At 34.0% G+C, this 12635-nt stretch overlaps 1 protein-coding gene across 2 annotated transcripts; it reads right to left on the bottom strand.

Moving 5' to 3' along the window:
- Positions 1-6391: 6391 nt before the first annotated feature.
- On the bottom strand, positions 6392-11871 carry LOC130647855 (uncharacterized protein MAL13P1.304-like). Of its 2 annotated transcripts, none has more exons than XM_057453844.1 (2): positions 11566-11871; positions 6392-8318 (listed from the first exon to the last, which is right to left on the bottom strand). In XM_057453844.1, exons 1-2 carry the CDS (start codon positions 11791-11793, stop codon positions 6522-6524), a joined length of 2025 nt encoding a protein of 674 aa, XP_057309827.1. In that variant the 5' UTR covers positions 11794-11871; the 3' UTR covers positions 6392-6521. The 2 variants fall into 2 exon arrangements, with proteins under 2 accessions (XP_057309827.1, XP_057309828.1); XM_057453845.1 differs by lacking the exon at positions 11566-11871 and adding an exon at positions 9540-9752.
- Positions 11872-12635: the final 764 nt, after the last annotated feature.

Here is a 12635-nt window from a genome sequence, read left to right as displayed (position 1 = left end):
GATCGAGATGATTTTAATTATTTTAATGTTTAGACAAGATGTTGCGTAGATATGCTGTCGCAAATTGCACACAATCTGCCCCATATTGGACCACCGTGGCTCCTATGAAAAGTATTCCATGTCTTGAAAAAAGGATAAATTGGGTTAATCAAACGGTACTAAGCACAATGATGAAGAATTGACGAAAAAAAATAGTTTATCAAAGATATTCTTAAGTTTACTAGACGTGTGGTTACGTGAATATTTCTTTTCTCGCCTGCGTTAACTGTGAAATAACTTTTATATTCGTTCGAATGTTCATGGACAAAATTATGGAGCTGCATCAGCCACAGTGTAACCTTTCGACACACTTTGCCGATTTTACTGTACACTAACACCCCAGCAAGTTTTTGTAGCAGTATAAGTCAACTTACGAAGCACCTCTATGAAGCAGACACCTTTGTGCAGTAAGTACTTCGGGCACCGATGTTGCCCGTTATGGACAGGGCACCGATGTTGTCTGCTATGGACAGGGCACCGATGTTGCATGCTTTGGACAGGCTGCACTGTATGTACTATCGAACCATAGACAAAAAACGTTTAATATATTAGTATTCAGTATGAGAATTTTTTTATTAAAGATTTCTACAAAAGACGGCAATAATTGTTAGTCAGTAAAATATTAGTCACATACCGACTTTCTTCACAGATAAGGTATATTTGTTGTTGTTGTTATTGTTGTTGTTGTTGTTGTTGTTTTTGTTGTTGTTGTTGTTGCAATTGTGTTTGTACTACTTTCCTATCGCGTGCTTCTTTTTGATATTATTTACAACAGGAAAATAAAGGGTTATCTCTTAAATAAATAAAAAATAGCCGTATTTTGTCTGTTTCTGCGCGAAATTCCTGCTGAGTTAGAATGACGTGCTACGGAAACACGAATATCAAATGCGATATATATTTTTTCACTTTGTTTTGACGGGTAAATTTAAAGGACGGGCGATCCCGTTGGTTCTTCCAAGGGCTAACGACTAGTATATATAATAATAATAGCCGTCGTATGTCTGCCTGTCTGTGAAAAACGCGTCCTGTTACGGAGACACAAAGTCTGATATATAAAGGACGGGCGGAAAATGGTACCTTATGTAGCGAGACACCCAAAATGTGGTATATGAAGGACAGGAAAACCCGTGGATTTATCACAGGCCATGGACTAGACTATATTATACTACTATATTTCCGTCTGTGACCCAAAGATGGTAGCTAAGAATACGGACGGGAAAAAATAACCATTAATTTTACCGACGGGAGAATTGTCGTATATTTTCAAGAGCTTGCGACTAGTTTTTTAAAAACAAGAGGACAGTTTTTAAAGCTTGATCTATAACAAGTTTTTAAGCAGTATAGAAAAGTATAAAACAGATGTGGCCTTCTTCATTTTATTTTATCAAAGCATTTAAAAAATTACGTCTTTATATAACTCCTTTAGGCTGATCGAATCTCCATAGCAATGGTGCAACAACCGCTCTTCACCATGGATGCTTATATTGCAACGTCATCGCTTAAACATGTCTGATGGCGATTCATAGTAGTTATTTTTCTCGCTCGTGTTGTCAGTTGGAATGGTTTGTGCTCCATTTAACTGAACATACGTCTCCTGGTATGCATTCTTTGGGAGCGGAGGTCGGTTGCTGGTATAGTTACCTTCGAAATTTCTCCTTGGTAAAGCTCCATTAAACTGTGGTAAATTATCATGTGGCAGCAGCGTTACACACTCACTTGTCGTTGGTGATGTCGTTGACGTGAAGGTGACGTTGCTTGTGCTACGTTGAGATAGCCGGCGCCGGCGTTTCATGCAAATAAATGTGGCTATGTAAGCGATAACGAGGCATCCAAGAATGCTACCGAAAATGATGTAAAGATTTGTATGGTTGTCTAGAAATAAAAAAATAATGAAATAATATGCCACATTTGTGTTACAAATAACAAACCAAAATCTCTCCGGCTGATATTAACATTTCTTGGTGTTTGCAAACTTGAATGGACTTGTACCTTTGTTTGAAGGAATCAACTTTTCTCCATCATGGAAACTTGAATGTGGAATGTCTAAAAATTAAAAAATAAAGTTTATAAACAAGCAAACAAGCAAATAAACAAACAACAAAAACAACAAAAACAAGGAAAACAAACAAATAATAAACCACAAACAAACAATGAAATAAACAGAAACAAACACAAAAACAAAAACAAAACAAATAAACAAGCGAAGGAACCAACAACAAACATACAAAACACCTTTTTTATCCACTTTACATCCCGAAGGCATTATTTGAACGCATTTGTACTTTCCACTGTTAACAGCGGCTTCTAAACTAACTTTTATAAATCGAGCATAAGTTGGAGAAGATAGTTGAAACGTTCCATTTATGTTGCTCTGAAATAGAATGCAATTATCTTCAACTAAGTGTTAGTGACTTTTAAATGAGCACCTAAAACATGAAGGATGTTAAAAAATATTCCGTGTTCTTCCTAGAATTATCTTTTGTCAAAACATAAAAAATTATAAGCTTACAAGGGGGAAGGCTTAAACGCGATTGGACTTTTGCACAGATGGGCTTATGCGCGGGTGGGCTCACTACGCGGATGGATTTATACGCGGTTGGGCTTATACGTGGGTTAGAGTATGCGCGGGTGGGCTTATGCGCGGGTGAGCTTTTACACGGGTGGGCTTGTACTTGTGTATGAAGTGCAAGAAAGAAAAGTAAAGCTATAATAATGACAGTTATTTCTTGGCAAAATTATCACAAACTTTCTTCCGAAGAGGATATAGAAGAAGAATCACCACCAGCTCCGTACAATATAAATTAAGCACACTTTCTTAAATTCTTTATTGAGTGTCGCTAAAATGCTGGAGAGGAATGTCTTGGCAGGGTTTTTAGCAAATTTTGTCAAAGGGTTTCTGTAATTTTTGCTAATTTTAACACCAAATTCTGGTCAAGATTCCCTGATTTTACTTCTTGATGGAATTTATGTTGAAATGAATTATTACTTTCCTGAAAGACAAGAATCCTCGCGTTAGTTAAAATGGAAGAAAGTTATGTACTGAACACGAATAGAAATGATGCATGCGCATAACAAATACCAAATCTGTACCTGAGTTTTCCATGAAGAATAGGGGGGAAGGGGGTGTGACTCAGACTTTTCCCTGATTTTGTCTATGAAGAAGGGGAGAATTTAGACTCTTCCCTCATGCCCAATCATCTTCTCTGATATCCCTCAATTTGCTAGAAAATCTACTGTTTCACAAAACGTAAATGGTTTTAAATAAAGTCTAAATAAACTATATCGCATTTTATCGTTGTACAGAATGCAAACAAAAAAACACATAAAAAAGAAATTTTCTTACGGAAAATATCCATTGTGTTTTGTCCCATGATTTTGCATCTACACTGAACTGCGCATGCACCGCCCTGGAAATCGTCACCGTGGGTGACATTGGAGAGATATATATCTTGTTTATTTTGTAATATTGCTGAAGGTCAATAAAGGCAAAATCTTTATAAACTTGCACGGAGTCTTTTATGGATAAACACCAGTAGCTTCTCCGCATGTGTTCGTAGACACATTCTGAAAAAACGTGAAACAGCTTTTGTACACATATGAAACACGCCAATCTACATTATTGTATCTTTCGGGGTAGAGAAACTGTACTGTATGTTGTGTATTCCAAGGTTTACAACGGTCTGCCCCGGGGATTGGAAAATCTTTTAAAATGGATTGTGTAGCTATGTGTTGTCAATAGTTTAGCTAAAGAGGAGGATTGTTTTGTTTTGTTTTTCGAAATCATTGATAGAGGAGAGGAGCAATTACGTCTTCTGAACAGAATTGGGAGTCAACAACAATAAAACATTTACCTGTCGCTTCAGCATTTAGCCTCGTTATCAACATACAACAACCAAGGATATGCAGGATCCTGTCACGTGAAATCTTCATGTTAAAAATCTTAACAAATACTACAATAGACTTGATAATGTAACACAAAAGTCAACGCGATCGGATGTTAAATTACATTGAGTGAGATATCAAACTTTATAAACATCTGACTTCATAACATCCTCTCATTATTAACAGAGTAACTTTCTTGGCTCAAATAAACCCTCCTACTGCAGTATTTTGTTTATTTTGCTAACTATTTTTAGATGAAGTCTGAGCTTTAAAAGCAAGAGGGTGGAGTACATAATATATAGTTTCCTTAAAAGTTCAAGTCATAATGAACCAAGGTCAACTTTAATTGTTTGAAGTTTTGAGTTGATTTTCCGCTACAGCTCGAAGAATAACCTTTGTGAATATGAAGCAGTATTTTTGCAGAGCAGGTAAAGCTAACTTGACACGTGCATTGCGGGGACATTATTTCTGCAATCTCCTAACAATGACACTGTTCTACTAAGAAAGGCTAAATAAGGCTAGAAGTTTTTGCTGGCAAACTTAAAAACTTGACCTCTATATTAATATAACCCGTTATTTGTATGTTACACTGGTCGATGTCGCGCTAAAACGCATACAAAATGTCTCGATTTTATTATGATCACGTGCGCGATTTATACCAATCACGAAGCCAAATTTTTAATAATTAATGATCAGCATTTTTTGACGAACCGTATCTTTAAAATGGCAATTTTAAGTTATTGTTGTTGGAAAGAAATGCTCCACCATCATAATTTCTTTTATATAAGGTTGTAAGTCAAAACACTTTTAGTAACGTGACAATTATAACTCATACCTTAAATGATGACTGCCAGTAATAGCTTTTGCTGACGCCAGCATTTTTTTTATAAATTCTAGGTTTTGCAAGATCTATTGTTTTGCATCTATTTTTTGCAATATCTGTATGAAAATATTCAAAGTAAATGTTATTTTCATCCTTTGCATATGACATTTTAACTATTTAGTGATCATTCATTAACTTATCGAGACGCCAATCAGACAAAAAGTCTGAAAAAAGTTGACACACTAGTGAGATGTTGGATTTATTTAATGCATATTCGATCGAATAAAGTACCTTTTTAATAGTTCGCATCAACAATTTCACAGGGCACCTAGCAAAGCCAAAACGGAAAAATATAAAGAAGATAAGTGATTGAAGGCTCCCATGCGGTGTTAAGAAGTAAAGGTTCACGCACCACGTTTTTGTTCCCACTGTAAGTCTAAGGTGTTAAAATTTTTGGAGTGTTAGTTTAACCCCGTGGTAATAAAACCAACACCATAAAAACCTGTCCAGTGTGAACTAAGCTCTGCTGAATAAAAAACGGTCGAGAATATACTGATTATGTGATTATTACAACCTTTAGCTTCCCAATTAGCAGTGTTATTCTACCCAAAATTAACGTGGATTAAAAAGCTTGAAGCAGGAATGTTTTTTTAGAAAGTTTTGAAATTGTTACTTGAGACCCCTTATTCGAAGAAGTTAAAAATGAATTCATTGTCGATTTTCTAATGTTTCTTTCTTTTTTTTAATAACTTGAAACCTGTCAATGCCAATCAGAAAAGTCCTTGAATAGCACGTTTTCTGCGTTACACACAGTTTGATGTCGTATGTTTGAGCCGTACCTCACAGTGCAAATTCTTTTAATTGGATTCTTCAAACTATTGAGGTGATGGGGGATTAGATAACTGTCTCGCGTTGTGCTCAATATTTTTTGTAATGGTGAGAGTGAGAGTGTGATGGTAGCCGTAGCTGACACCAAATTAAGTTTATTTTTCTATTTATTTAACTAGTTAAAATAATTTGAACCTGTTCAAAATATTTTTGCGTAATAAAGGCCTGAAAAAAACAATAAGTCAGCCTTTGTGTAGTTGATAACTTATAAGAAGCTGAATTAATGCTTAATTAACTCCTGCGAGGCTTATTATTGAGAAATAAAGCGCAATATGAACCCGATAAATCGATTCGTAAAATTAATCCCACAAAACATATTTCGGCCAAAAATCACAGAAATAAGTCCTTCAAAACTATATCCAACATTAATAATTCTTTTAGCTACTTTCTTGAAATCAACCACTATCGGGTCGAACATGAATAAAGAATTCAAGAAATACACAAATACCACCCCTTCTATGTATTTTGAAGTAACTGTTTTTCTTAAAAAATTCCTTGGAGGTTTGAGTCTTCCGTTTCTCTATACAGATTGACCACTATTTCATAAAAACTGGTTAAAACGTGCTGAAATTTTTTTATAGGTGCGTTTTTTTAGCCAACACGCTATAAGGACTATTCGGAGTTTCTTTTTTCTTCTCATTTAAAAATTCTGTTTTTTGTCTGGAACACTCCTTAAATGTTCTTGTTAGTTTCCAAACCTTAGAAATTTAAATCTATCTCGTAACTATATGCAGAATAAAGACAGAACAAAAATTTAATTGTACTTGGTATATTTATGGAATTCTATATAAATAAAATTAATATAATATTGTCATATATTTACAGTTTGTTGTAGAAAAAAATATCTAAAAGTGTTTTGGTCCAGCATACCAAAAGAAATCATTATACTTTATTTGACTTCTTCCTGCACGAAAGTTAACCCACGACTTGAGACTTTTGTTACGTTAAATTTTTTACCCAGTTTTCTCATTTTGTGCGCCTCTAACACGAAGTCCTGTCTTTTATCTCCATAATCAAGAATGGCAAGAATCGCATTGATCTGCTCATCCGAATGAAACCCAATCATGTAATAAAAAAACGCGTCCCTCATAAATTTCATGCGCAAATTGGAATACAATTCGGTCTTCGTGACCTTCTCATCTATGACTGGACTCGATGTACCAGATTGATACTCAGTTGTTCGTGTTGTTTCGTGCGAACACCTGCTATCGCTACTTACAGTTCGCGTCACGTGATCTTTTTGGTGTCTTTTGTACCGACATTGATGTTGTTTACTTACGTCTTTTTGACTATCATTGGAAGATTTTCTCTCCATTTTGTACCCTGACATTCTTTCGCTTTCCAGCGCTCGTCTGCCGTAATTATCGTTCGATACGGAGTCTGAAATTTCTGTACTCGACTCGTTATAAGATATATTGTTTATTTTATACAAACGCAGATCAATGAGTTCTGTGTTGATGGTTTTAATTTCGTTTCGTAGTTCAGATATTTTTACCTCTCGTTCAGCTATGAGTGCGTCCTTTTCAAGCAGCAACAACTTCATTTGTGACGCATTATCAAGCTCTCTGTTCAAACCTCTGGTTAATTCGTTATTTCGCGAGCGGAGATCTTGAATTTTTTGATCTCTTTTAGAGAGTAAAATATTACTGTCATTCAGAGCTTTTTCCAGTTCACTAATGGTGGACCGCAGCAAGGTGTTGCTCATAGCAGCCGTTTTGTTTTTCTCGGTCACGGACTTTTTGGAATAAGTTTCAGTTCGGGGATTATTTGTTTTGAGATTTAAGCTTGGTGATTCCTTGATGGGGGAATCATCACCGTCATCGAAAAAGTCACTTTCAATGTCTTGAAAATATCCATTTCGAGAGTTAACAGTAGTTTCCATGGTCTCACAGTCCGTCTCAAAGAAGTCGCTTTCTAAATCTTGAAATTTTATTTTAGTGTGGTCATAGTCCTTAATTTCGTTCTCGCAATCAGTTTCAAAATAATCGGTCTCGATGTCCTGAAATTTTACACTGTCAGAAAAGTTATCTCCACCATTAAGTGTTTCATCTTCGTTCTCTAGCGTTTTATCTCCATCATCAATTGTAATGTTTTTATGATCAGTTAAAGTATTATCATCATATAATTTATCTCCACAAGAATTAGCAACGGTTTCAATAAGCAGCGAGGAATAATAGTTTTGTTTGTCTTTGTTAACCAAATTGTTTTTGCTAATTTCGCTTGAGTGATTACTGACAACATCGAGATAATCAAAGTCGTCGTCACTTCCAGTAAGGTCTGTTTCTTTAATGTCAGTGCTAATATTACCATGACTGAAATCCGTTTCTTTAATCTCAACATCGTGAAAATCAGTTAGGTCTGTTTCTTTAATTTCAAAGGTGATATCCTCTCGTAGGTCTGTTTCTTTAGGCATAGATATCACGTCATCATCGTCTGTAAGTCGCGTTTCTTTAATCTCCGATATATCTCCTTCTTCACTTAAAAACTTTGAGAACTCGTCACAAATATCAGTGAACGAAGAATTACTATGTAGACCTTTATTGCTTAGCTTTTCACTTTCATCTTCACTCCAATCTGTCAGGCTCGTTTCTTTAATATCCAGTAGATCATCATCGTCAATAAGACTCGTTTCTTTAACCTCGTTTTTTATATACTCGCCCGATGTTACCTCCATCATTTCTTTTATCTAAACAAAAACAAAATTGGTTTATTGGGATGTCTCTCCATGCACACATGTTTTTAGTGTAAAATTGATGAATTTGTGGAAATAACAAATAAATTATTAAAAAGAATCACAATGATAACAAGATAGACAATATGAAAAATAAACGTTAAAGTTAAATTACTTAAAACCAGGATTAATATCTTAATAGAACACTTTGAAACTGTTGGAAATATAAAATAAACCTTAAAAGACATTTTAAAAAAGCAATACGAAGAAACAAATAGAGTTCGAATGAAGCGCTTCTGCTTTTATTTGTTGTGCCGAAAATGAAATCTTGCGTCTGAAGATCAATAGAACATATCGCGATAAGCTGTTCGAATGCTGGCTCTCCATCGTTTTAAACAGCGACACTATAAGTATAGCGTTTTACCACGGGGAAGAGTTAAACAGAATGTTTAAAAATTATTCCGAAAGTGAGAATCATGTAAATTTTTAAAGTCATGGCAACTTTGTTCCCAGGCCATTTTCGCTCCAGAAAAAAATCTTGAAAATACGGTTAATACATCTTTTCCACTCACATAAATTGATAATATTTAAAGAAAAATTTACATTTTTTAAATTGTCTTCCCACACATATGACTGGAAAACATTACTTTAAATATTCGTTTAAACTTTTCGCCATAACAATTTTTACTTACATCGTTCAACAGGCCCCCAAATAAAATAAAAATAAAAGGAACTGGCCCGATGCTTTACATTTTTTTATCGAAAACCTTGAATATTTTAAAGTTTTTACCAGATGGTTGAAACACGTGTCATAATATATTATGATTAGATCGCTTCGTTCCCAGTCTCTCAATCTATTTCACACTTGGGGTATCGAGAATTAACTTTTAATGTAAATTTCGTTCTTCCTTCTTAAATTTTAATCGACATTACGTCATCGTGACGTCATTGTCTGATATCTTGCACTGTTAACCGCAGTATCTCTAGCTAATCTCAGTGGTATCCGATGCAACAAACCGGGAAACCAGATTAAGGAAGGAATTTTTTCTTCTAGTTACGTAACTCATCTTTATAAGCATACACGTCATTTTTTGTCAGCAAAAAACCTTAAACTAGTGGAAATGCATTCTCGTCCCCAGAGCTCTCTAACACAAAGTTTTATCACAAAGAACTTTTGGGGACGAATATGGAGAAAATGAACAACATTTATTGTTCTTATAACAAAATATAACTCACCAAGAAACAAGCCTTGACTTCATATACCCATTCAAAACAATTTAGTTCAAAGTCCCTGGTCACACTAATTAAATTTCCACCTCAATTTTTTTCTTTTGTGATGTTGACATGACAATATTCATTTTAGTAAAATTAATTCTAACCGAAACCATTTAAACTTGTCTTCGTGCTTAAACACTTTTTTTTTGCTTTTAAAAAAATGAACGTTGAAAACGTTTTTCATTGAAAGGAGATAAGACTGTTAAATGATTTAATAAGATTAAGCCGTGTTTACATTATACCGTTTTTTCTGAAGAAACAAAACCATATTTTAGGTGGGTGTTAAGGCTATTTATATACAAGAGATGAATATCTTTAAAAAAATAAATCATATGGAGTTTATTATACGCCTGGATTTTTATTAAAATCTTAGTGTACAGTAAAATGTATTTAATTAGCTATAGTGTGAACAGAGTTTTGGTCAACGTCCAGTTGCACCGGAGTTGTTATTTCGATAGGCTATTTATTTAATCAACTATCTTATAAGTCCCCATGGCAACTGCATTGCGAGGTAATTAATGCTAATTAATTACATAATTGAGTAATTATACGCATAATTAAGGTACTTGTTAAAGTAGGTTACGATGTTTTAAAAATAGAATTTTTAAACTTCATTTTCACGACTCCTAAAACTGTAAAATAAAAATAAAAAAAGTGAAAATAAGAAAAATTGTTTTTTTTTCTGGCAAAATGTTTCTTGTTTGCATAACTAAGCCATACATTTATATATTAAGTACAAAAATCAAGCTTTTATACCAGAAGAAACCGTGTTGGAACATTAACAAAAAATTTTATCGAATACATAGTCTTTGTAAACAATAAAACCCAACACATTTTGTCGATAACTTTTGTAACTTTTAAAAGTTTAAATTTTTGAAATGCAAAAAGTTTTAAATATAATCTAAAGTCTAAAAAACATTCAATGCCTTCAACAATGTTCAGTGTTCTTATAAAAAAAAAGCACGTACAACTTGTCTGTACAAAGCGACAATCAGAGAATGGAGCCTGGGCACGAGGATGTAACAAAAACAAAAGCGGAACCTTGACATTACCATATTTTAACAAACATAAAACGTTGCCATCGCGAAAAGTGACGCATTTGACCGCGTGGTTGTCGCGAGACAGGAGGATGCGTCGTTTCTAATCAAACCAATCAATTAAGAACATAATTAAGAGAGAAGTCATTAAAAATCGATTTCTCACGATGTTTAGTCATGAAGGAAATACGCAATATCCATTAAATGCTGGGAATGAAACCAGTGGAAGTAACGCTGCAGTTTTTTATTGTTAATGACCTGTGGATGTCCCAATCCGGCAAAACTTAAGTAGAGTCTAAATTACTAATTTTCTCAAAATGCCTTATCTCTTATCAGATGTAATTTTTATAGTGTTGTTTAGATGTTATCTGATCAAAATAGGCATGACTAATCGTACTATGGACAGTTATGTTGCTTTTTCACTTTAACTGTATGTAATTCTCTTTTTATCTATTCGAGATATTCTTGCTGAGATATTCGCTTGATTCCTCGAAATGCTCGCACTTTCACGATCTCATCACCGGGTCGTGTTTCGTTTTGAGACGGAAAGTCTCAATACAAAAAATTATCAAGCCCTGGAGACAAAGTTAGCGTTTTTGATTCGCGTTTATTTCAGTGTAAGTTACGTATTAATCGGCTGAACTGAGTTTTTCGTGCAGAAAATGTCTTCCCACAAAACGACCACACAATTAAGAAAGAGTTACCACGAAGCACGGCAATTTGAGAAACACACAAGATGTAGCTACATGTTCGTATGAATTCTTAAACATTACAAAAAGGTTACAAATGAAGCGTTTAAGCGATAGACTGTTGAAATGGAAAAAAAAATTGTGCAAGAAATTCAACTCTTATTTGGGAAGTTATAATAAGTATGTTAACAAGAAAGTCTTTATGTTTTAAATTAAGAAGAGTAAAAGAAATTTTATCACAAAATAAATTCGTTTTCTTACCTCAAGGAAACTTTTGATGACATATATAAGCTCGCCATAAGGCTCGTAAGGGACCATGATCTTCTTGTTCTTCAGATGCAGATAATCATCGTTGTTGTTGGTGTTGTTATTATTGTTGTCTTTGTTGGTTTTTGTTGACTTTCTGAAAAATCTTCTTCTGGATTTGTTCTTGATGTTTTGTTCTGAAAATTCCATTTCGTGTCCTTCAAAAGCTGTCGTCAGCCTCATATAATTCTTTATTCTGGGGAAAAAATAATTAAATAAACGTAAAAAAAACAATAAATAAATAAAACCAAATATATTATGCCGCAGTAGTTTATAGTACAAGATTTTGAAAGTACATAAAACCAACAGTTGGTCTGCGCTGTAAATTCTCGTTATTAAAATATAAGTTTCAATTTGAACAAAAACACTTTATAGAATTAGCAAAAAATTAATAACTGCTAATCATATCAGCTCTTATATCTCTTTTGCAAGTGGAAGTGAAATGAACTCGCTTAAATACCTACATGCTTGTCAATGCGTTCTCCTCCGTAGATCCTTTTCGTTACGTCATGATGGGAAAAAACGTTATTGCTTGACAGTCGATACGTAGGAGTTTGGATGTGTTTCCGATGCACAAAAAAAGTTTTTGAAATTTATAAGGTGTAGCTGTTTTTTTTATGATTTTAAATCATATTTTAATAACAAAATAAATCTATCTATATATATATAAATCTATATAAGACAAAATAATAGTTAGAATAGAAGCTAGCGTGTAGATTTCCGTCGCCTCGTTTAGTTGATTTGGTGATATCCGTCACATGGCACTGTTACATTGCGAAGGTCATTTAAAGATCTCACTGCGTAGTTATTTCCGGGTGAGATTTTTTTGCACTTTCACACTTCCGTAAGATTACTACATTTTTAATTAAACATTGTAAAAAAATAATGTATTTTGATTGGTTAATAATAAGGTTCTATTTCTCATTTTTTTTTAATATAACTGACTTGAAGATATAAAAGAGAGAGACGTTCCCACGCATTCCCTCTAACATGCGCTCGAATAAATAAATTTCTTTATTTATCAT

This window comes from Hydractinia symbiolongicarpus, chromosome 6, assembly GCF_029227915.1.
Source record: "Hydractinia symbiolongicarpus strain clone_291-10 chromosome 6, HSymV2.1, whole genome shotgun sequence".
In the NCBI taxonomy this organism is placed as follows: domain Eukaryota; kingdom Metazoa; phylum Cnidaria; class Hydrozoa; order Anthoathecata; family Hydractiniidae; genus Hydractinia; species Hydractinia symbiolongicarpus.
This window is presented reverse-complemented; position numbering and strand designations above follow the sequence as displayed.